The 23,218-nt window shown below is 39.9% G+C and overlaps 1 protein-coding gene across 1 annotated transcript in view; it reads right to left on the bottom strand.

Annotated features, from left to right (window-relative positions):
• CFAP47 (cilia and flagella associated protein 47) overlaps positions 1–23,218 on the bottom strand; it is a 286,241-nt gene that overhangs the window by 65,199 nt on the left and 197,824 nt on the right. The window contains exons 34-35 of the mRNA XM_008174468.4: positions 12,581–12,678; positions 12,139–12,255 (exon numbers count right to left, since the gene is read on the bottom strand). Of these exons, the coding sequence (XP_008172690.4) occupies positions 12,139–12,255; positions 12,581–12,678 (215 nt within the window). The remainder of the gene's footprint in view (positions 1–12,138; positions 12,256–12,580; positions 12,679–23,218) is intronic.

Raw genomic sequence — 23,218 nt, 5'->3', positions numbered from 1 at the left:
CACTTAGGAACACCCTTGGGCCTTGGTCAGCACAGTGAAATTTTTAATCAGGAAGACCCACATAGTGTGGTTGCTTAATATACAGGCAAAAGTATTTGAATTGATCCTTAAAAGAGCCAAGTATATTTCAGGAGACTGAAAATGACCACTGAGCTTTGAACAGCTGTACTCCAGAAAATGAAAAAGCAGAGAAGAATGGAGCATAGATGGATATATTTTGAGAAAGTTTTAGGCAAACCACCACGTTATAGTGCAAAGATACATTGTTCTGGATAATAGCCAAACTAATTTCTTCACGTTAGCAAGGTGTTTAGTTCATACTGAACTGTCTTCTGATTCAGATCCACCATAGGGATACATGATGATTGATTTTCATTTCCTTTTGCTAAAAAAAAACAAACAAAAAACCCCGAAAACCACACACAGTAGTACTCAAACTCCATTCCACCATTAAAATAAATATCAAAGTGCATCACTCTGTACCCGCATTGATTTTGACAGCTTGTGCACAGTTTTACACATTGAGTTTTATTCCACTAGCATTAATGTTGAATTTCATCCAAAGTGCCAGGCCAACTCTAAAATAAAATTTGGGACTCATTACAATTAAATCACTAGCTGAACAGGGAAACTGAGGTTTTTAGCAATGGTTAGAAGTAACTTTTCATATCTGTGAAATATTTACAAGTTTTGATCCTTTTTCACCACAGACTGAGATCAATGAGGTGATTCACACCTTCTTGATAGGTAGGCTTGATTCTAATGATACATTTTTAAGACTGGAAACTATTGTTAGCAGGTCATGGTAATATGATTGCATTCTTTTTATTTTCTTTTATCTACTCTGCATTCATCACTAGCTGGAGATCTCATTTGTTTTTTATATTGTTATTCTAAATTCTGTTATGATGTCCAAAGACCTTTGGGCATGAAATAAAAATTACTATACATTATTAATTCTGATAAACTGCATTGTATCATAATGTTCCACAGGACTAAATTTTGCAGCATCTATAGTGTCTATATTATTTTTACTACAAACCGTAAACCCTGAGTCTAATCATGAAGGAATTAGTTGAACCATTAAAGAACAAAAGCTCTTTAAATATTTTAAAAATGAAAATAAAAGTTTCTCACCAAAATGAGTTTCATAGCTACCTAACTTTGCCAATACCTGAATGTTTTCCAGCAAATTAATCATGAGAATTCATAAAACTTCCAGTGGAACAGGATAAATGAAAAAGAGAAGCTCCGAATAGCTGTCCTGTCAAAACCTTGCTTCCTGATGTAAAGCTATAAAGCAACATTATTTACTATATTGCTTTAATATGTTTACCTCTAGATGAACCAATTCTATCATTGACTATAATGATTATATGGTAAGAATTGTACACTAAAAATATAATATTGCTATTTTGCCATAGCTTGTATCTGGTATGAATGCTATATTATCCTCTTCCATATTAAAATAAATAAAATATAAAATGAATCAGGATTATTGAAACTTTTGTCCGGAGAAACAGAGTTTGATTAATTTTCACTCCTGCCATAAAGCTGAAGTCACTTATATCTACAGATATGTTCCTCTCTTCCCCAATCAATACTCCCCAAAGCTACAATAAATGTTTCTGGCAGATTTCTTAGAAGAAATAGAGGAATGTATTTTAAATAATTTCAGAAACATCCATTTTATGTTATCAGAAACAGAAAACTCTAGCAAATGAGTAGTTCTACGTTTTATAACCGCCTCAAAACAACTGAGATAATTTCTTACCATTGGAAGATAATAAGCCTAACGTAGTCACCTCTGAAAAGCAACTCCATGGGCAAGATTTATTTCCCTGTGGATTCTTACTTTCAACCTTGAAATCAAACTGAAATTTCTTTCTAATTATAAGGAATTTGTGGTAACTGTGGTTACTCAACTTGCTAAATATTAATGAAAGAAAGTTTGAGTTAAAGAATTACATTTACTAGTTACTTTGGCAAAAGCAAGAACATATTTAAAGCTTAGGAATGAAAGAATTCATATTTCCATTTCTAAAATGTTTTCCTTCTCATACTGTCTTTAATATTGGAATCTATGGCAAGAACGACGTGAAGATTTTTTCCTGCCAATGTCTCAATTGTCCTAAGGATGGGCCAATCTTCCTAGTGACACAGGCTGCACGTGTACTTGTACGGCACCTCCGCAAATCACATACAGGAATAACATGGCATCCTCCATGCAGCATGACCTTGCATGTCTGGTGTCCATGCAAGATCATGCCATACAGAAGACATCATATGGTAGAGCGGTCTTCTGTGCGGGTGGATGCAATGTAGCTCCTCCACTTATGCAAAAACCCAGCCTTTTTTGAAGCTATATTCTCAGAAGAAACCCATTGTCTACGAATTACCTATTCCCAGATCAAAGACTCTAGCTGTATGAAGGAGGGACCAAAACTTTTCATGAGTGTGCTTGTTCTGAGCCAAGAAGGTTATGAATTGGTAACCACAGAACAAACCCTTGCTAGGGTTTGAAGGACTGTTCACGTGCCAGAGCTCTTCTTAGAGTTTGGGTGATCTCTGGTAAGCTTATTAGCATGCATGTAGGTTCTTTTTTTTTTTTTAAATGTGTTTTCTCTGTAATGTTATTACCTTAAGAATAAATGTGCTTAATTAGAAGGAGCAGTGTGGTAACTTAACTGTGGGCAATTACATGGTTGATAGATTCTGAGAATACAAACCAGGCCTGCTTAGGCAGCATGTCTTGCTTGGGAATTCATATGGAAAGACTGTTGTCATATGATCTGACTACATAATCTGATTTTTCCACAATACAGAACAGAAATATTTATTGAACATGTCTGCCTTTTCTGCATTGTTATTCCTAGTATATTTTTAAAACACCTTATTGTTCTTAACGCTGCTGGCTACAGATTTTTTCTTGTGTTCTTTTGCTTCCCTTATCAATTTTCTATATTTTCTAACTTCTGATTTATATTCATTACTATCAACTTTGCCTTTCTTCCATTTGTTATATATTTTTATAGCTGCCTCCACTTCCCCACGAACCCTGGTCTTTTTTTAACCCATGTGGCCTACTGTCTTTGGCGGAAAAAAAATTGGTTGCTTTTCTGTTTCCATGCAAGTAAAAAGTACCAGTTTTTTTCTTAGAGACATGAAGTTCCTTTTTTATACTCACAGTCAGTCACTTTCTTTCACTATATCCCATAGGACACCAAAGGCTAATTCTAGTTGAGTTTAAAACTAAAGATGACTAGATAGAGGAAGGGGCTGTGGGGAACTTTGTGTTTCAATAGGCCTCCACATTTCAGTGAACATCACTGAAGACAAACTCATCGCTAATGTACTTTTATCTGAGGCTCTGATTTATCAAGATCATAGATCAAAGGGAATAGTTGTTGCATACACATTGAGAAGGATGCCTGGGAACACTCAACTTTTCAAAACCAAGCACAGAGAACTATTACTTGAAATTGCCCCAGTTTAGCATGGACAGTAGTATACAGAAAGACATCTTCTGGTCTAGCAAAGAGAAAGCAAGGTGCTCTTTTGTATTCTTCTATATTTTGCTTATATATGTCAGATATGGCAAGACTGCAAACTATGTTAGATAGCTGTTTCAGCCAAATCTAAGAAGGATTTTAATTTAAATGTCTCTTAATTGGCAGACAAAAGTTGAAATGTGCATATTTAGAATATACCTTAGATATTAATAATCTATCCAAGAATTTTGAAAGAACTCCTTAAAGTTGGTTTTGTCAATGCAGTTAAGAGTGCCTTCCCAGAGGGAAATATTGGGAAAATGAAGACCAAGCAGCATAGATAATCAGTAGAGATGACTAGGGTAAAAGAATAGATGGCATGTTAAATGAGGTCCCAGAAAAAGAATCGGATATCCTATAATTACTTAGGAGTTCAGATGAGTACTTTCAGTTATTTCTCTGGTGGCCAATAAATTAACCTGTGGACTGTCTCAATAAACCCCGATATTCTGAAGATTTAGACAATTTGACTGTACCATGTTACGTTTCTGCCTTTCTCCATCGTTACTGACACCATCTTCAACCTTCCCTAATTCAGGCTCATACCTTTGGGGTCATCTTTGACTCCTCCCTTTTTTCTTCTTTCCTTATGCAGCCAGCTAATCACCAAAGTCTTACTGCATCTTACTCCGCAACAAAAGAAAACTCTATCCCTTTCTATCTTTAAGAATGGACAAAGCCCTTGTCCATAGTTATCTCTGGCATTGCTTACTAGAGTATCTTCTATGGTTTCTCTGATACCACATCACTCCAGTCTACTTGGTTTAAAACTGAAGTGCCAACACTATTATCCTCAATCAGACAGACAGCCCAGCGCACTTTGAAGCTCCTTAAGTGGGTTCCTCTTGCCACTGTTCCTTCTCCCTAGCTATTTAGAAGGGGGAAACTAAATCTGACCAGCACTTCCAATTCCCCCATTTTAACATCATCCTCTGGGTCTCCAATCTTGCGCTATCCATGTTTGTTTTTTCAACTGCAAGCTCTTCTGAGCAGGGAGTGCTGGAATTCAAATTATAGTAATAAAATACAGGAAAATAAAACAAATCTAAAAAACCCCAAGTCTTCCAATAATGTTCCAGGGTGTTACTTTCACTTATGATCAGGCAAGTGAAACACAGAAGATTTTTTTCTTCCACAAATAATCCATCTTGACTGAATAAGTCTCAATCTCAGCCAAAAAGGGGATTTTTTTTTAAAAGGCCTTGAACTCTCCAACAGATGAATCATTTAAACTTACAGTTGGAGGCTGTATGTCTTCAGTCAGTTGAACTTCTTAGTAATTACAGAATCTTAGATACTATCCCCAGAAACTGATTGAAAATGTCATCCATTCCAGATCTAATAAATGTTACAGCTTGCACTGTCACCACCATCCTCATCAAATAATACAAGACTGCCATGAAGTTCATAAGAGGCAATAGCTTGATATAGTGAAGCAGCCTGTTGATACTGCAGGAATGCCTTAACCTATAGAATTTATGAGACAAGAGTATTCCAGTAATAGACCAAGTTAGGATAGTTCAGCAAGATCATTCATGTATTTCACTGTAAACTGCTATTACCAAAGGACAAGGATTCATGGAGAATATTTACAGTATTATTAGAGAAAGACATATGATGAATCCCAATAAATGTCTTTAAAATATGTACTCCCTATATCCTGTCAATTTTGAATTTTCCTAAGTGTATTTATTTTTAGGAGCCTAGTGTAGTGGTTAAAGCACAGGACTTGGAGACCTGGGTTCTGTTCTCAGCTCTGCCACTACCTGGTCATGTAACCTTGAGCAAGTTATTTAACCCCTGTGCATTAAGCTTTTCTATCCATACTACAGAATTAACACTAACACCTCCCATGGTGTTGTAAACTTTAACTGTACTCCAACCTTTGGGGTTTCTGAAGAATTTGATGTAGCTTTCACATCAAGCAAGAATTTGATTTTTAGTGACAAAGAAAATTTCCAATTTCATCACCAAAACATGTGACATATCTGCCTTGCTCCTGCCCGACTTGACCTAGTAATACCTCTGTGTCAGACTCTGAATTCTCAACTACAGCTGTGTTTTACCTTCAATTTAATCACATAGGCTTTTGGAACATTACTTTGTTATACATACAGTTTACAGACTCCGGGAATCCATAAGTCAATACATATTTACAACACAAAAACACATTTCTCAGAATAGGTCTTCAAATATAATACACAAATACTCACATTTTTAACCTTGAAGTTTTAGGGGGAGGTGAAATAAAAATTATGCCTGTTGCTGTTAGTCTGGGACTCATATACAACTGTTTAGGACCATAATTGAAACACTTCCTTCCTCTCCAGTTCTTCAATTTCAGCTCATAGTGATCTGATTAAAAGCAATGCAGTACTGCTCCAGAGTGAGGAACTTTGTCTGCTCAGTCACTACTACTCACCCATATCCCAAACAAAAATACAAACTGACTCTTAACTCCCATTCCTTGGAAAGTTAAGTAAATTGAATTGCCTTCAGTAGCTTCACAACCACATCATACTAAGTGGTGCTGTAGAAGTGCTTAGTATCATTATTACATTTTGCTGAAAAGGAATTATCACCTCTAATACCAGGCACAATGCAAGGATGCTGCAAGGATGCTGTACAACTAATCACCCAAAAATACAGCACATTCCTTTTTGGGAAAGTTGGCAAGGGCACTTGTGCACAACCAGTGGGGGCTCCATATTGGGGAACTAGCAGTAGCCAAATGGATGCTGATTCCTATAGTGGGGTAAGGGTTACAAATCAGGGAATTTTAAGCATGCAGGTGCTGAATCCCTCTCACGCTTGGAATATATGGGTTGGAGCCATAGAGAAGGATGCATCGGGGCTCAGATGGAGTGGATAGTGCCATTGAAGCTGGCAGTTAGTCTCCTTCGGGTGGGGAAAGACAGGCTTATACAATGGCATCTTCCCCACCGGCGTGCACCTTCTCAACGCCACTAAAGGGAAAATATTGGTAGAATATATAGAAACATTCTCAAAATTGCAGAGGGAGGCTGTGATGGAAGGTAAGGCAAAGAGAAACAAGATGGACACTGCAAACTTCAAGGGTCCTAGGATTTCTTGGACCTGGGAAAACTGGCAAGCTGTTTTTTTGATATATGCATGTGTGTTGTCTGCCAAATAGCGTTGCTCCAGTGTAAGGACATAATTTGGCAGGCATAGAATACATTTGGTGCATGGCATGGACCTATTATGATGAGGAATTTAGATTACAGGTGGCAACATGTCCAGGAATGAGGTGGCATCAGGCAAATAATGACCTCTGGTGAGTGGCAGGGGACCTCCAGATTGGGCATTGCCATGCTTACATATGGATAGCAGTTTATTGGTTCTGTGGTAACTTAACCAGAGGCCCAATGCTCGCAGGTATGCTGGGCCTTCAATGGAGACACACATTTCTGGAACTTCTACAAATATAAATATGCACATGAGAAGTGCACTGGCATCTGCAGGGCACACAATTACCTTACCCCATCAGGGAAAGTCCCAATCCAGTATGAAAAGAGGGTTATTCACGGTGCTTCCCTATCATTAGGCAGTGGACCAAATAGCAGGGACGTGGGACAGATTTATCCCTCGCTATATTCAAGATGTTTCAGGTACTCCTTTGGGATCACCCTCATCAGATAGAGGGGGCATATTTAGGGGAAGTGTTTATATTAGGATTCAGGACACTATATGAAGGAATTAGAATTCTCATGAAAGCTCTTAATAAAAGTCTATTGAAGGTTTGAGTCGTATAGCAAGGAGACAAATGGCACAAGAAATAAATCATTAACAAAATTATAGGACATGCTTGACTATGTCCAACCTGTGAGTCTCTCTTTTTGGGTTGGCACCCAAAAGACACACAGGGAATATTGCTCAATCCACCAACTGTTTATGATAGAGAAGTTCATCAAGTGATGTGACAGGCCCAGAACTTTGTTCAGTACAGCACTCTCCTTTTGACACTGCTGTGAACATTGTGAGGGCTCGTGGCTCCAGAGCAACGTTAGTGAAATGAGTCTAAGTAGGAATTTTGGCTGCTACCACTATATCCTCAGGGTTTTTTTTCCTTCTTAAGGTCAATTTCATTTTGACAAAGCCATGCCAATGGGACACTCAATGTCATGTTCAGCATTTAAAAAGTTCAGCATGGTGATGGACTGGGCTTTGGTACAGGAGTCAGGCTTACAAAAGGTGATACACATTACCCTGACCTGGGATTACTCCTGACAGAAGAAAAACAGAGGGTTCTACACCAAACTGATCTATTTAGGAATACAGTTAGATACAGTGGCTGGTATCTCCAGACTCCCTGCAAGTAAACTTGGTCATCTTAATTTTGCATGCTGAGTCATGGCAAAATTAAGATGAACAATAATAGCCTGCAGTTTGTGCAAAGTCACCTTCTTGGCTGTGCTGGCCCTCTCGATCAATCCCATAAGTTCTGCATGCTTAGAGATAACAAGGCCAAATCATTTTATAAGAGTGAAGAAAGAAATGAAGGAGGATTCGTGGGCATGGCATCATTTCCTAACTCACTTTAATGGAGCTTATTTTTGGAGACAGGATTCATTGCTAAAGGCAGTCTTCAAAGTTCAGTCAGATGCACTGGGTTTGGGGATTTTCACCATCACAGGTGGTCCACTTACTGGATACAAAGGGGGATAGTTAATGACATCACATTCCTGGATTTCCCCCCCTATTTTCAGTGATATTTGGGGGGATGGAGTTTGTGAACTGAAAAAAAAAAGTGAGATCTAGAGTGACAACCTGGCAATGATACATGTTATTAATAGCCAGCCCTGCAAATCACTCAGGGTTATGAGGTCAGTTAGGACATTTTCATTGCAGTGTTTTAATTTATATAATCTATTTTGCTGCTAAAAGTATCCCTGGGATTTATAACGGCATAGTGGATGCTTTGTCTCTATTACAGAGGGAGAGATTTCAAAACTTGGCACCAGGTGCCAACAAGGAACCCAAACAAATACTGCAACCTCTTTGGAACTTTGCCTCATGACTTCTCTTGGATTAGTGTAGCAATTAGTAGCACCACGAACATTTAGAGCTAATGCTGTGTGTTTTATAGAATTTACTTAAATTCAGGCTAGGGTGTTCATGTGTAAGATTTGGCCAATTCCTGAAGACCACATCAGCGTGTGGTGTCACTGGTACAGTATCGGCTGGCACCATCATCAGCCATCTCCAGTCATTTATCAGGCCCCATATTTTGTAGCAAACTGTCATGTTATCCAGATCTTTGTGGTGGGTTTTTAATTAGGAGGCTATTAAATGGGTGGTCACAATCCTCAAGTCCCAGGGAAGATCCCCAATGATCCATCACTATTCAGATTCTTTGGAAACTGGAGGGAGTTCTTCACTGGCAACCTTGATGTGGCCAGGAGGCATCTTTGTTCAAGGAAGTATTCCCATTGGCATTTTTGGAGCATTCAAAGTCAGCGATTTGGTGCCTGGGTCAGCAATGGATACCTCAAACAGGGATTTGGAGTTTAGGGACTTACAGCTTGGGTGAGCAAACAATCATCTTGACCCTGAGAATGCCAAAGACAGATAAGGGATGGCAAGGTGAGTCCATAGTACTGCATGAGGGTGGGGAGGCAGGGACATGCCCATTGGTACCTTGAAGAACTTATATATGGCTGAGGCTGGCTGGTGTTGGACACTCTTTCTTCATGTTGATAGGAACTACCTCAAAAATTCCAGTTTGTGGCAGTCTTTAAAAAAGAACTTATACTGCTAGGCTTCCCTTCTAGCAAATTTGGATCCCACTCTTTCATAACATTCCTTTCAGGATTTAGGTGGTGACATCTGCAGCACAACTAGGAATGGGGGCTCAAGGGACACAGGCAATTGTTTGATGGCATTTGAATGAATACAGGATATATGGGAGGCCCCTGGTTGAAACTAGAGACCAACAGTGTCAATGTGCCAATTTTTTGTTGTTTTTGACAATTTTCAGGAGCAAGGCAACAGGGCATAAGAGCAAGTATTTGTATCCATGGGCACAGTATTATGTATTGGGCCCATAGGCAGGCAACCATTTTGCTGGTAGTTCACAGCAAGGCTTCAGGGTGAGGTGATTCTGAGTTGACAAGGAAGGGGGCATGCTAGGGGAACGGCAGATGTTCCTCTTACACTCTTTGGCAGCCAGGAAGCAGCCATCTGAAAGGATTAACATACACCTGGGTGAAAATAATTTGAAATTTCATCAAGTGGTTGACTTAACCATTACGGCATGGAGATTTAAAGCAGGTCCCAGGGGCAACTGGAAATTGGTCTGAAATGTTGCAGTGAGGAGCCACTGGGCGTCCCCGGGTTGACAAGATCAGAAGGTGCATGATTCAGGAGGTGGTTAAATTTGCATGCTAGTTGGGTGGATCGGTGATTACCCACCAAAAATTATCATATTCAGGGAAGATGAGGCACACCTCCCTGACCAGGGAGCATATATATTTTTGCCTGATATCAGGAAGGGAATTGTTAACCATCTGGGAACCCAGCTGGGCAGCCAAAACAGCCAAGTTAATAGCTGGCATCTCTTGCTGGCAGGTGTACAATGCAGGTATTCATTTGATAGGGTTCTGGTTTCCTGGTAAATTGTAACTTGCAGCGGATTTAGGGAAAGGCATCCCCTAAAGAACCTGGGAATGGGGCTGGGGCTCCTAATGTCAGGTACAGCTAGGAGACAACCCCCTTTCCGCAACCCCTTAACCTTGTTATGAGGAGAGGGCAGTGGGGTCCCAGCAATGGGGTGTGACAGGCTGTGGAAAGGTGGGGGCTGACAGCAGCCCTCCACAAGGTTGAACAGATTACAGAAGAAAAGATGATCCGCACTATATCAATTATTGCCAGATAGTTTCCGGATGAGTTAATAAAGTTGTAAGCTAGTTAAAACATATCCCTGGTGTCTTGTCTGGTCTTTCCATGTGTTCAGGACAATGAACTTGAATGCTTAGTAGGGAGGAGAAAGGAAATGCAAACTTCACTCAGTAAAGCAAGAATTAAGAATTTTTTCAAAAATGTAATCAGAACAGGTCCCCAAATCCAAAATATCTTTTAAATTGTATATGGGGTTGCAATATTTGAAATGTGAAAAGAGCAAATGTTGCTGTGGTGAATTTCACATTTCACTCCAGAGATATGCTATATGAAATCAGTTATAAAACTAATAACCCACCACCAAAAGGTACAAATACAGTATTTTCCCCAAATTTTAGCTAGCTGCAGCCCATGATTATGGACATATTCAGGCTCTTTTAAAAAACAAACACACTGACGATAGGAAGTTAATGGTGGTAAAGTCACTTGTTTCACAAGATGTATTCAGTCTCAAACCATAGGATGGGGAAGTCTTAGGAATAATTCCTGGATCCAAAAGTATCATAGTCCAAAGTTGTACGTGTGCATGCAAGCGTGCATATACACAGACACACACACAAGTCACACTTCAATTTTTTCCAGATTGAAAATTCTACCACTCCCAGCAGTAATAAGAAATCACCCTAAAAACCCCTAGAATCTTTCAAACTGAAAGAAGTTTTGCACACACAATATCCCAACACAAGCACATAATAGATTCCCAGATTTTGAAGCTGGAAGGGACCATTACTATCATAGTTTCCCCTCCTGTTTAATGTCAACCTTAGAATTTCATCCCATAAATCCTACTCCTACTTGATACGCCTTTGTTTATACCCCTTTCAACTAGAGCAGTGTTTCACAAACTTTTCAGGTCAGTGGCCTCTTATACAAAGTCAATAATTTTCATTATCCTTTTCTATTTACTGTAAAAATAAAAATGTATCCAGGATAACAATGATAAATCTATGTGTTATTTGTGCACGTCTTTTGAAAGACCAACAAAGAATAGGACGTGTGGGGAGTAAGGGAGCAATATTTTAATTGCTTTAGATTGTAAAAAAATTTCCAGTGCCACAGATGCCCCCCTGGTTGCCTTTTATGACCCCCAAAGGGCTGTGTAACCCACCAGATGAGAAACAAGCAGCTAGAGAATTGTAATGGGAGCTCATATTCAGCTAGCTATTTATAATGACTTCCAAATCCATTTCAGAGTCACTGCTTTCCAGGATACAGTCTCCCAACCTGTAAATATGGTCTACGTGCAACATTTTCAAAAGTGATTTAGAAGTCAAAACCCATTGAAACAGTAAATTTCAACATGTCTGAAAATTTTACAGTACATTCTTTATTCATAAATGTATGACTAACGTTCCTGGATACAAACAATTTTTCTATAATTTATTCTTGGAACTTCAATAATATTAATAAACCATTCAAGCTTCAATTTTGTGGTTTATGAGGTCAGCTCTCTCAATGGAATTATAGTCTAATTATATATGGTGTGTGTGTGTGTAAAAATGCAGTCGTTTTATATGAAGCGGTATTTCAGTTTCTACATTTTAACAGTGCATCACAAAAAATTCACTTCATCTCATTCTCACCCAAATGATATGCAAGGTATTATTAATAGTAAAGTAACAAAAAGTATTCAAAATGTATATTGCACATGGAATATAAAAGCATTTACCTGTACACCTATATCAAGGCTGATGGCATGAAAAGCATTCACTAGTATCAAGCAATTGTGCAGACATTGTTCAGGAGTTCCCAGATTAGTATACATATTCGTAAAGTGAGTTGAAATCTGTATAGAAGATAAAATCAAACTCATCGTATTGCACTGGAGAAAACTAAGTATATGTATTCTTTACCTTCTCATTATTACATGTATGTTCATATACACCCTGAACTAAATATTCCAACTTAAGTACATACTCAAGAAAAGAGTAATCACTGAAATAATAATTCAAGACTTACTATATATGGCTTTATCTTTTAAAGTTCCTGCAAGCTGAGAGTTCCAAAATTAAAGTGGATAATAACAGTAGTAATAAATACTTAGACTAATGCTCGTCCAGATACACAACTGACAAAGTTTTTTTTAAATAAGATACGAAAAAAGTTCTTACCAAATATGGGCAATAAGCTGCCACCTGTGCTGCCAATACTAGACCATCTAGAAGATCTCTGTCAAAATTTACTATCCATCTCATAGGTGGTACTTCACCTGTTTGAAACAATATAACACAGGTTAGAATTATCTTCTCCCTTGAGAGGTTCTACCGTAACTTTTCACAGAAAGGATGACCTATGAAATAACTAATAAAGACAAGTTACTCATCTGTACTAAAGTTCTCAGAGTACATCTCTTCTGTAAATTAATGTTGTTGGGAACATATTGGGTGTGTGCCAGAACCATCCAAAGTACAGAAACGACTACTTGCATACCATGATGCAGCTGAATATTCACCACAGAGGGATTTCCAATGTAACCATCCCCAGTTCTTTTTCAGCCACTTGAAATACAATTAAAGGACTCAAACAGAAGGAAGAAAGGCAGGTGGGTGGGCACCTCATTCATTACGTGGGTTGTTTAAGATTTATGATGTCCTTAACTCTATTTGTTTAAGTGCTTGGGTTATAGATGTCTGTGTGCGCGCACGCGCACACACACACACAGTTTCCGTCCATTCATAGGGGCACTGATATTTATACAAAGCCCCTGAAATGCAAGAAAATACTTGAATACTTTCAAGATAAGCCATGTAAACCATGCCAGTGCAACTTGTTTTTTGTTGTTGTTATTTTGTTTAAACCATTGAATTATTTGTCACTAATTAATCAACAAGTGTTACATAAATGAAACTGAACAGTTTCCATTTACTGATGCACAATTAAGCAGACAACTAGCTCTTCCTTTGCTTCAGCATATGCACTCTGATTCCTCACATAATTGAATCATTTTTGTTTTCCTGGTGCTTTTGTGAAAAGTAATCACTTAGTTAAGTTCCCCATATTTCATAATTGACAATTATGTTTTCCAGCTTTAATATTTAACACATCAGTGCTTAAAATATTTATCCCCTGCTCTTAAAAAGCAAAACAGCCTATGACTGTCCCACAGAATTACAGCTGGGGGCAAAAGTGCCATTTGGGCGGATTTACACCATGTCCAAACCGGAACTGGCTGCACTCTGTGAATACCTTCAGGAGAATCTGGTCCAAGGATTTATCCACAAATCAACATCGCTGGCCAGTGCTCCATTCCTCTGTTAAGAAAGGAGACAGCAGTCTCCGACATTGTTAACTACCATGCCCTGAATCAAGAGTAAGGAATCAGTACCCTCTGCCCCCGATTCCTTAGTTACTGGATCACATGGGGGCTTCCCATATGTTTACTAAGGTTCCCCCCGCCCCAGGAGACTATAACCTCATGAGCATTAGGGAAGATGATGAATGGAAGGCCACCTTCCGAATGCACTGTGGTCATTTTGAAAACCTGGTAGTGCAGTTCAGTCTGACCAAAGCCCCCATTACCTTCCTGCAGTTTATAAACAAAAAGTGTTCCTGGACATTCTGAACCAATATATAGTGTTTTATCTAGACAACATCCTGGTCTTCTCAGACAATCCTAAAAACTACAAACACTGGTCATGCTTGAGCAGTTCTTGAGAGTTTACGGGTGCATGGACTCTATGCTAAGCTTAAGAAGTGTGCATTTGATCCTCTATGCTCTGCTCTGGAAGAATGCCCAGTTCCAGTGGTCCCCCACACCTAACATGCATTTGATCAGCTGAAACTCACCTTTACCGTTGCACCCATACTGGCCCACCCTGATGCCTCCTGAACCTTTTTAGTAGAAGCTGATACCTCTAGTAAGACAATCAGGTTCATACTTTCCCAGCAACACAGATCTGAACGAAACACTACACCTGCATGCCTAGTATTTGTGGAAGCTTACTCCCAACAAGAACTAGGAGATCTTGGATAAAGAGCTTCAAGCCATTAAGGTGGCCTTTGAAGAGTGGCAACATTATTTGGAAGGGACTCACCGTCCAGTCCAAATATACACTGACACAAACAATTGGAATATCTGTGCAATGCAAAGGTATTAAACCAATGGCACCTCTAATGGGCTTTTTTTTTTTATGGTTCAACTTCACTATCACATATTGTTCCAGAACCAATAACACCAAGGCCAATGCCTTGTCCTGGAACTTTGACACTGAACCACATGGACCTAGCCAGGAACTGGCTCACATTCTCAACCCCCTCAACTTCCTGAATAATGCTCTTTGCCAAGACCTAGTCACACTGATTCGTTTTGCTTCTGCCTCAGAAATTCTACCAGACAAACAAGCTGCCATTGACAGGGAAGCAGACATTACATAAGAGGGGTTACATTAGAGAATACCCGCATTAATGTTCCCCCAAGTCAGGCAAGAATGGTGGCCTTACAGCTATGCCATAACTTACCTCTGGGCCATTTTGGTGAAGTGGTCTACCACCATCAAGACTGTTGTGAGTCCACAGGACTCTGACAGCTTCATGATAAAATCCAATGCTTAAATGACCCAGGATCAGGTTGGAGTGTCTTCAGAATGGAGTATATCACAGGGTTTGTGGCACAGCATCTTAGCTTGAGCACACACATTGCAGGATTGCATGAAGACCTGTATTATGTGGCACATTCAGGGCCATGAGAAAAGACATCACCGCTGATTGTGGATCATACTTTACAGCCTAATTCTGGTGTGAGGCCCTTCTGAGGTTCCAGCTGCACCTCTTCTCCTTCTACTACTCTCTGTCCAATGGCCAGACGGAAAGGATCCATCAAATTTTAGAGCAATACCTACAATGTTATATTAACATTCATCAAGATGATTGTTCCTCACTATTACCCTATGTGGAGTTTGCACACAATGCAAATGACACAAAGAAGGGAAAATCCCCTTCTTTGGCAACTATGGGTATCACCCCTGATTCTACCCACAGCTATCTATGACCTCTCCTAACCCGAACACCTCGGACTTGGTGCAGAGGATTCATCATATCCAGGAAGAAGCAAAGGTCCATTTGGAAAAAGCAAAAGTCAACTACAAATGACATGCAGACCCAACATCTTCATCCAGACTCCACCTATTCAGTGGGACAAACAGTGTGGCTCTCAACAGAGCACCTTTACACAAACAGACCGTCAAATAACTTGGACATCCAGTTACTTGGCCCTTATCAAATTTGTCACCAAGTTAACCTGGTCATTGTTGAGCTACACCTTCCCTGATCTTTCAAGATCCACCTGGTATTCCACAAATCCCTCCTAAAATTCTATGCCAAGGATTAATTTCCACACAGGACCCAATCACCTCCCCCATCAGCATGCATACAAGGCCACAAGGAATGTGTCATGTGCGAGGTCTTGGATTCTAACCACCGGCAGGAAAAACTTTTATATCTGATCGACTGGGAAGGCTATGGCCCTGAGGAATGTACATGGGAGCCAGTGGAAAACATTCACACACTCGCTCTAATACAAGCTTTCCATGAGAACCATCCTGAGAAGTCTGGACCCACAGAGCCTGAAAGGCATCCGGAAGAGTGAGGTCAGGTCCCATGGGCCTTGATCCCAGGTCAGAGGGGGTCTTGGGAGACACCACACTCCAATCCTCCATCTAGAAGCTCACAGACAGCAGCAGGGACCAGGCTCCATGAAGCCCAACTGGGGCACAAGTCCCACCCTAATGCTCTGATTAGGAGAACTCCACAGCTCCTGACTGGGCTGCAGCCCTGATTTAAGACAGAAGAGGAAACAGGAAGCTGTCCATACAACTAGGCTTCCCCCTGCCACAGACTGCTGGTCTGGTGATTACTTGTTCCTGCCTTCTAATCCTGACCTCCTGGCATCCTCAGCTCGGTCTGATCCTTGCTAACTGCCTCCTGATTCCAGCCCTCCCGTTCCATCACCAGATCCTGACTTCCCAGGAAGTCTATGAGTATCTATGGACTGAGCCTGACTCTTGGTACTGCCTCCTGGTTCCTGTCCTCTGGGTCTGTCACCCGAACGTGATCCCCTGGTATCCTGACCATATGGTATCATGACTTCACCTAACTCTTGGTAACTGCCTTCTGGTCCTGTCACCTGAACCTGACCTCCTAGTATCCTGACTCAGGATGACTCTTGATCCCTGCCCTCTGGTTTGTCTCTCAAGTCTGATCTCCTGGCATTCCAACCTGGCCTGATTCCTAGTAATTGACTCCTAGCCCCTGGACCCTCAGCCTGTTTCCAACGCTAACCCCCAGGCCAGGCTGCCTATGCCCCGGCTCTGACATTATCGAGCACATATATTGCCATGGTCTCCAACCAGTAGTCAAGAAAGGTCTGTCTTCTGCTCTCATGAGTTTGATGTTACCGTGGAACATAACTTCCAAGGGAATTCAATCTTCCTCAGAAAAATGCATTCCATTTAGTAGCTTGGTTCAGTGACACTAAGGGTTTTAAAGATGAAAAGATGAAAAACTGTATGTTGAAATGTATCCGATAATCTATGAACAGCCAATGTAATGAGCAGAGCAGCAGAGTGAGAAGAAAGCTGCTGTGTTTTGAATCTGATGGAGCTTCTTTATGCACTCATTTCCCAGTACAGCCAGTTTCAGTTATATAGCCTGGAAGTCTGCAGGCACAGATCATTTTAGTCAAGTCACTGCCGAAAAGCAAAGGGCGTAAGAGTCCAGAAGCAATAGAATTGAGAAGCACACTTAGCTGTAATGTGACTATTTAAGGGTGGAATACTTCCCCAGTACCATGAGAAGCTCTGAATCTTCAAAATGTTTTCTTTTCATCATCATCTGTCTTGCTTGACTTTAGATTCAATCAGATGCTTCATCCACTCGCTTATCTCAGGCAGCCACAGGGACAGTCAGTTACATAACCATCAGCACTGAGGATGAGCACATTATGGAGCTGATAATATGTGACCCATGATATGTCATGATTTTCCCAGTGGCTTCACTAGGAGAAGATCTGGGTTTGTTTGTTGGTTTGTTTGTTTTCTCCAGGAAGGCTAACATACATCATTATCACGTTTGCAAAGAAACCCCTTCCAAAAAATTCAGACAAATTTAATTGAGAATCATCACATTTACACTGAATGGATGTACTGACTCCCAATCAAAAGCTCAGCTGGAACAGTAATTCTGCAGATATTAGAATTATTATGCTTCAGATTCAAGAAACAAAGAAGATTTCACCAAGAGCTAATTATTTAGATGTTGAAAGTTCACATCAAGTCTTGTAGTAACGCAAAGTAAATATATTAACAGGCCATCTCAAATAAAAAGCGATGACCTGGGGACCGTTATTTTAAATACTTTGCCCTCATAAAGCAATCTAGAAAACACACTGATAAAATTATCTCAAACTAAACATGTGTGTGTCATGGAAGAATTTTGCAGTTACTTCAAAGATTGTTAATGCACACCCAGAATTAGAATCTTGTTAAATTATAATAACCTGCATGCATTTATAATATTTGGAAATTGCTGCATCAAAACAGTTAAGTAATTTGATTGTAAACTATACAGTTTTATTTCTGGAGAACAGGTGTCCTTTCTAGATAGATTTACATAAAAACATTTTACATCTAAATTTTCACCATAGTGAAAGAAATACTTACTGTATTTTCTGGCGTATAAGACTACTTTTTAACCCAGGAAAATCTTCTCAAAAGTCGGGGGTCGTCTTATACGCCGGGTGTCGTCTTATAGGGCGGGTGCTGAAACTTCCGAGCCGGACTGGAGAATCTGCGGTCGCCGCATATGGTGGGGGGAGCTCAAAAACGGCCGCGGCCGCATCCCCGCCCGATGACGAGGTGAGGGGGCGCCTCACCGGGAAGGTGTAAGTGAAGGGCGGAGCAAGCTGCAGGCGTCCGGGACGCCCGGGGTATGGAAAAAAGAGAGAGAGCGGCGCTGTGCCCAGAAAAACACGCCTCTTTCACCCGTCTGGCCCGCCCTTGTATCCTATTACCGTACCTCCTTCTCTGCCTCTCAGATCTCGCTCCTGAGGACTGCAGTGAAGCGGCGCAGGCGCGCATGTGCGAGATCTGAGAGGCAGAGAAGGAGGTAATAGGATACAAGGGCGGGCCAGACGGGTGAAAGAGGCGTGTTTGCGCTACCGCTCTGATAGTCTTGGAGACAGGGAGGGCTGGGCAGGCAGGGAGAGCTGACCAATCCAAGCAGGCTTTGTATACAACAACCAGCCAATCGCCGGTAAGGTACATCGCTTGCCGTGATTGGCTGGTTGTTGTATACTGGGTACCACATACAGTACAGCACCAGTATCTGTACCTGTTCATACAGTATAGCACCAGTACATACAGTACAGTATACAAATGTCCAACAGTCAAAACCCCATCATGGCTCCACCAGCAAGAAGAAAGAAATATGAAGCCAGTTTCAAACTTAAAGTTGTAAACTTTGCCATGGAACATAATAACTGCGCTGCTGCAAGACAATATGGAGTAACAGAAAAGATGGTTCGGGACTGGAAAGCAAATGAAAAAGCATTAAAGAGTATGCCAAGGGGTAAGTGTGCATTAAGAAGAGGCACTCCACATTGGCCAGAACTCGAAAAACATGTAGCAGACATGGTGAATGAGCATCGCCAAAACGGTTATGTAGTGACACGAAATAAAATACGTTTGTTTGCACTTCAGTGGGCCAAATCTAACCCAGATCACAGCAACAGATTTAAGGCCACTGTATCCTGGTGTACTAGATTCATGGGAAGGCATAATATGGTACTGAGGCAAAAGATGAAAATTGCCCCAAAATTACCTGCAGATCTTGATAGCAAAGTAAATAGTTTCCATCGATACGTAATACAACAGCGCACTAAACATGGCTATGCGTTAAGTAGTATTGGAAATATGGATGAAACTCCAATGAATTTTGATATGGTTGGAAATAAAACTGTCCATCAAAAAGGTGAAAAAACAATTCTAATTAAAACGACAGGACATGAGAAGTCCAGTTTTACAGTGGTACTAGGATGCACAGCTGATGGCGCCAAACTGAGACCAATGATTATTATTAAAAGAAAAACAATGCCGAAATTCAAGTTCCCTGTTGGTTGTTTTGTACATGTGAATGAAAAAGGCTGGATGGATGAAGAAGGGGTAAAGCTATGGCTGGATAATGTATGGAGCAGGCGACCAGGTGGACTTATTCAAAAATGTAGTCTACTGGTGTGGGATATGTTCAGGGCTCATTTAACTCCCAGCACCAAGCAAATGCTTGCAAGACTAAACACAGATGCGGCAGTTATTCCTGCAGGATTGACATCGTTGGTACAGCCACTGGATGTGTGCCTAAACAAGCCATTTAAAGATCGCATTCAAGAACAGTGGAATGAATGGATGGTTAGCGGCGAAAAGTCATTCACAAAAGGAGGAAACATGCGTGCTCCACAGTTGGATGTTTTGTGCAAGTTTGTCATAAAAGCCTGGAATGATATTGATGCAGAAACAGTAATCAAGTCTTTCAAGAAGTGTGGCATACCAAATTCATTAGATGGTATGGAGGACGACTACTTGTGGCAAGATGAAGAGGAAGCCGAAGCTGAGACCACACCATCTGATACGGAATTCGATCCATACGATGACTGCCTTACAAATGTATCACAAGATGTCATTGATGTACTTATGATATCAGATGACGAACAGGAGGATTTTGAAGGCTTTTAAAGGGAAACTGTCACGCCAGCAAAACCTGTAAAAATACCGTAGCTTGCAGTTATGATGGGCGTTGCTAACTCGCCAGGGACTTGCCCGGCACTTGCTCTCTCTCTCTTGTTTGTTATCTTCCTCCTATCATCATCAGTTCCAGTTTGGTTGACAGCTTAGAAAACAAACAGCATGGCAGCTCCCATGGGTTTATTGTCTTATCCTTCCTTTCAGCTTTAGAGTGAATTAGGAAAAGTTTAATCCACTTGCACTGTTTTATGTTTACATGTTTGATGACAAACAGCCTTATGTTTATAAGTGACAGTTTTCCTGCTAAGTACCTGCATGTCATAAGCATTTGAATTAAAATTACCATATTGAAATCAAATCTGATGTTTTTTTAATTTTTTTTTGGTGTGCGTTGGAAGAGGGGTAGTCTTATACGGCGAGTATATCCCAAACTCTATATTTTAACTGGAAAAGTTGGGGGTCGTCTTATACGCCCAGTCGTCTTATACGCCGGAAAATACGGTAGTTCATGACAGAAATGTCATTTAGAATTTCAAGATTATGTTTTGCTGACTTCAGAAGTACAAGATTACCAGGGAACAATCTAACCTTCCATTAGTGATCCAAAACTGCTTTTGAAGCACAGGTCAAAAAGAATTATTTAGAAGACAATTTTGTACAGACATTCTTATCTGCTGGATAAGTGTCATGTCTTAAGGGGTTGTCATTGTGTAGAGAAAAAGTGCTCTGTAGAAAAAAGTACTCATTTAATGTTCATGCAGCAAGAAAAAGCCTAAAGATATGATTCAGGGTGCTATAAAGGACAGAAATACTGTACATGTAAGATCAAACTTATGACCTGCCACTTTGGCATGCTTCTCAGTGACAGTCATTGCAAAGACTTCCCTTTTAATTTCATGGTCATGTTCACCAAGTGATACTATAGATGTAGTTTAGTCTATCTTATTTAATACTAAAGCCATTGCACTACTATGCACAGCATAAGACACAGATTATCCTGTGATTTTTTAAAATCACTACAACAGTCTGCTGTATAGAAAAACAAAACCCCAAAATCCACAGAAAAGGAAAAAAAGGACAGTAGGAAAGTAATTAGCCTATTAATAATTAACCACATTATAAAAACATTTCAAAATATGACAAACTACCTTACTACACACTAGAACAAAAGAATGTTCACATTTCATACATCTTTTGTGCATATATAGAGCAGGAACACTTCAGTGGCTGGAATATTTATTTAGTTGTTTATCATTGTATATAAGTTATTTGCAGATATTTCAGTAGATGGGGGAGGAGGGATAGCTCAGTGGTTTGAGCATTGGCCTGCTAAACCCAGGGTTGTGAGTTCAATCGTTGAGGGGGCCATTTAGGGATCTGGGGCAAAAAAATTGGTCCTGCTAGTGAAGGCAGGGGGCTGGACTTGATGACCTTTCAGGGTCCCTTCCAGTTCTATGAGATATGTATAATATATGGAGATATACCTATGCACCGAGAATGTGAGCTGTGCAAGCTTACCCACAGCGCTATAAAAATGTACCTCAGTCCTAACCTGTAACACCAACAGCTAATCTAGCATGGGCCTTCTCCAATATTATGGTGTTTCAATGTGGACATCTAGCAAGCTGAGGTTAAGAGAAGATCCCAAAATATTTTTTGGGTGATTTAAGCTATAACTAAGACCCAGGTTTTAAGAAGTGAAAGGCCATTGGACTAAGCTGTAAAACCCACTGCCACCACCACTGACTACTGTATTTGATCAGAGCATGCTGGTCAGTCTCCTTCATATATTTTAATTGTTTATATCTGCAGTTGAACTCATTTAGATGTCCGGTTTCCCAACATTCAGATCTAATCAGATAGTTAGGCATCAAAATAAGTGGAACTGTGGGCACAAAGAGTATCCACAATATTGAATTTGAGATTGAAGCCTGGCTAAAAGTCAGGACCAAAAGTTAAATCTTACTCTTGCATCCAATGCTTCTATCTTTTCCCCCTCAAACAATGACTATAGTTCAAGCATGGGATGAAACTTCTGTTTTTGTTTTGTCCCACTTCCATGTTTGAACAGTCAACTCTCAACAGTTTACAGTTAGAACTAGAGCTGGTCAGAAAACAAAAATTTCTCCCACAAGAACTTGCAAATGAAAAATCTTTGCTTGAAATTTTTATTCAAAATTACCTTTTTCTTAAGGAAAAATCAAACCAATTAAAAATGAAAAAATTAGTTTCATTTTGACTTAAAAGGGAATTTTGAGGGTTTTTTTCTTAGTTTAAAAAAACAATGAAAATGGCATTAAGTTGTAACTAAATGAAAATTGTCATTCTGAGTAGACATGAAGTGTAGTTTCAGCTTTTATTCATCTTGAATTGTCAAGTCCAAATTAAAGCTTTCATTTAGACCCTTTTTAATGGAAAAATTTACATTCTATCAGGATTAACTTTTTCCTACCCAAAAAAAAAAAAAAAAAAAATCAAATCAGTTTGATTAGACTGTATTTTTCAGCAGGAAATCCTTCCACTCAAAAAATTTCAACCAGTTCTACCCACAACATTTAAGAAGTCTGTCCAGTCTGACCATGAGAAGGAACCAACTGTCAAGTTGTTTACATTTATTAAGAACCATGTGATGCAGTAACTGTAATGCTTCAATGGTCAAGTAATTTTGAAGATGAAGGTTCTATAGTGTTCCCTTCAACCTACTTTATTGCAGATTATACCTTAACAAAGAGTTTTTTCTCTTTTTGTCAAATTTTATATCACTAATAGGCCTAGAAGATTCAGCTAACAATTCTGCTTCTCTTTGTAGGCCAGCATGCGCTCCCTCCCCCTGCTTCTGTGCTTTTTAATCAATTCTGCAAGTTATACCTTCTACTGTTTTTAATTATCACCATATGTGTATTACCCCTGGGCTTTGATATACCTACAACATCTTAACATATATGGCTAAGGTAATCCATGAACATGAATGTTTTGGTTAAAAGTTACACTATATGTTAATCTTAAAATATATTTATG

Source organism: Chrysemys picta, chromosome 1, assembly GCF_011386835.1.
Source record: "Chrysemys picta bellii isolate R12L10 chromosome 1, ASM1138683v2, whole genome shotgun sequence".
NCBI classification, from domain to species: domain Eukaryota; kingdom Metazoa; phylum Chordata; order Testudines; family Emydidae; genus Chrysemys; species Chrysemys picta.
Note: the sequence above shows the minus strand (reverse complement) of the source record. Positions and strands in the feature narration are given on the sequence as shown.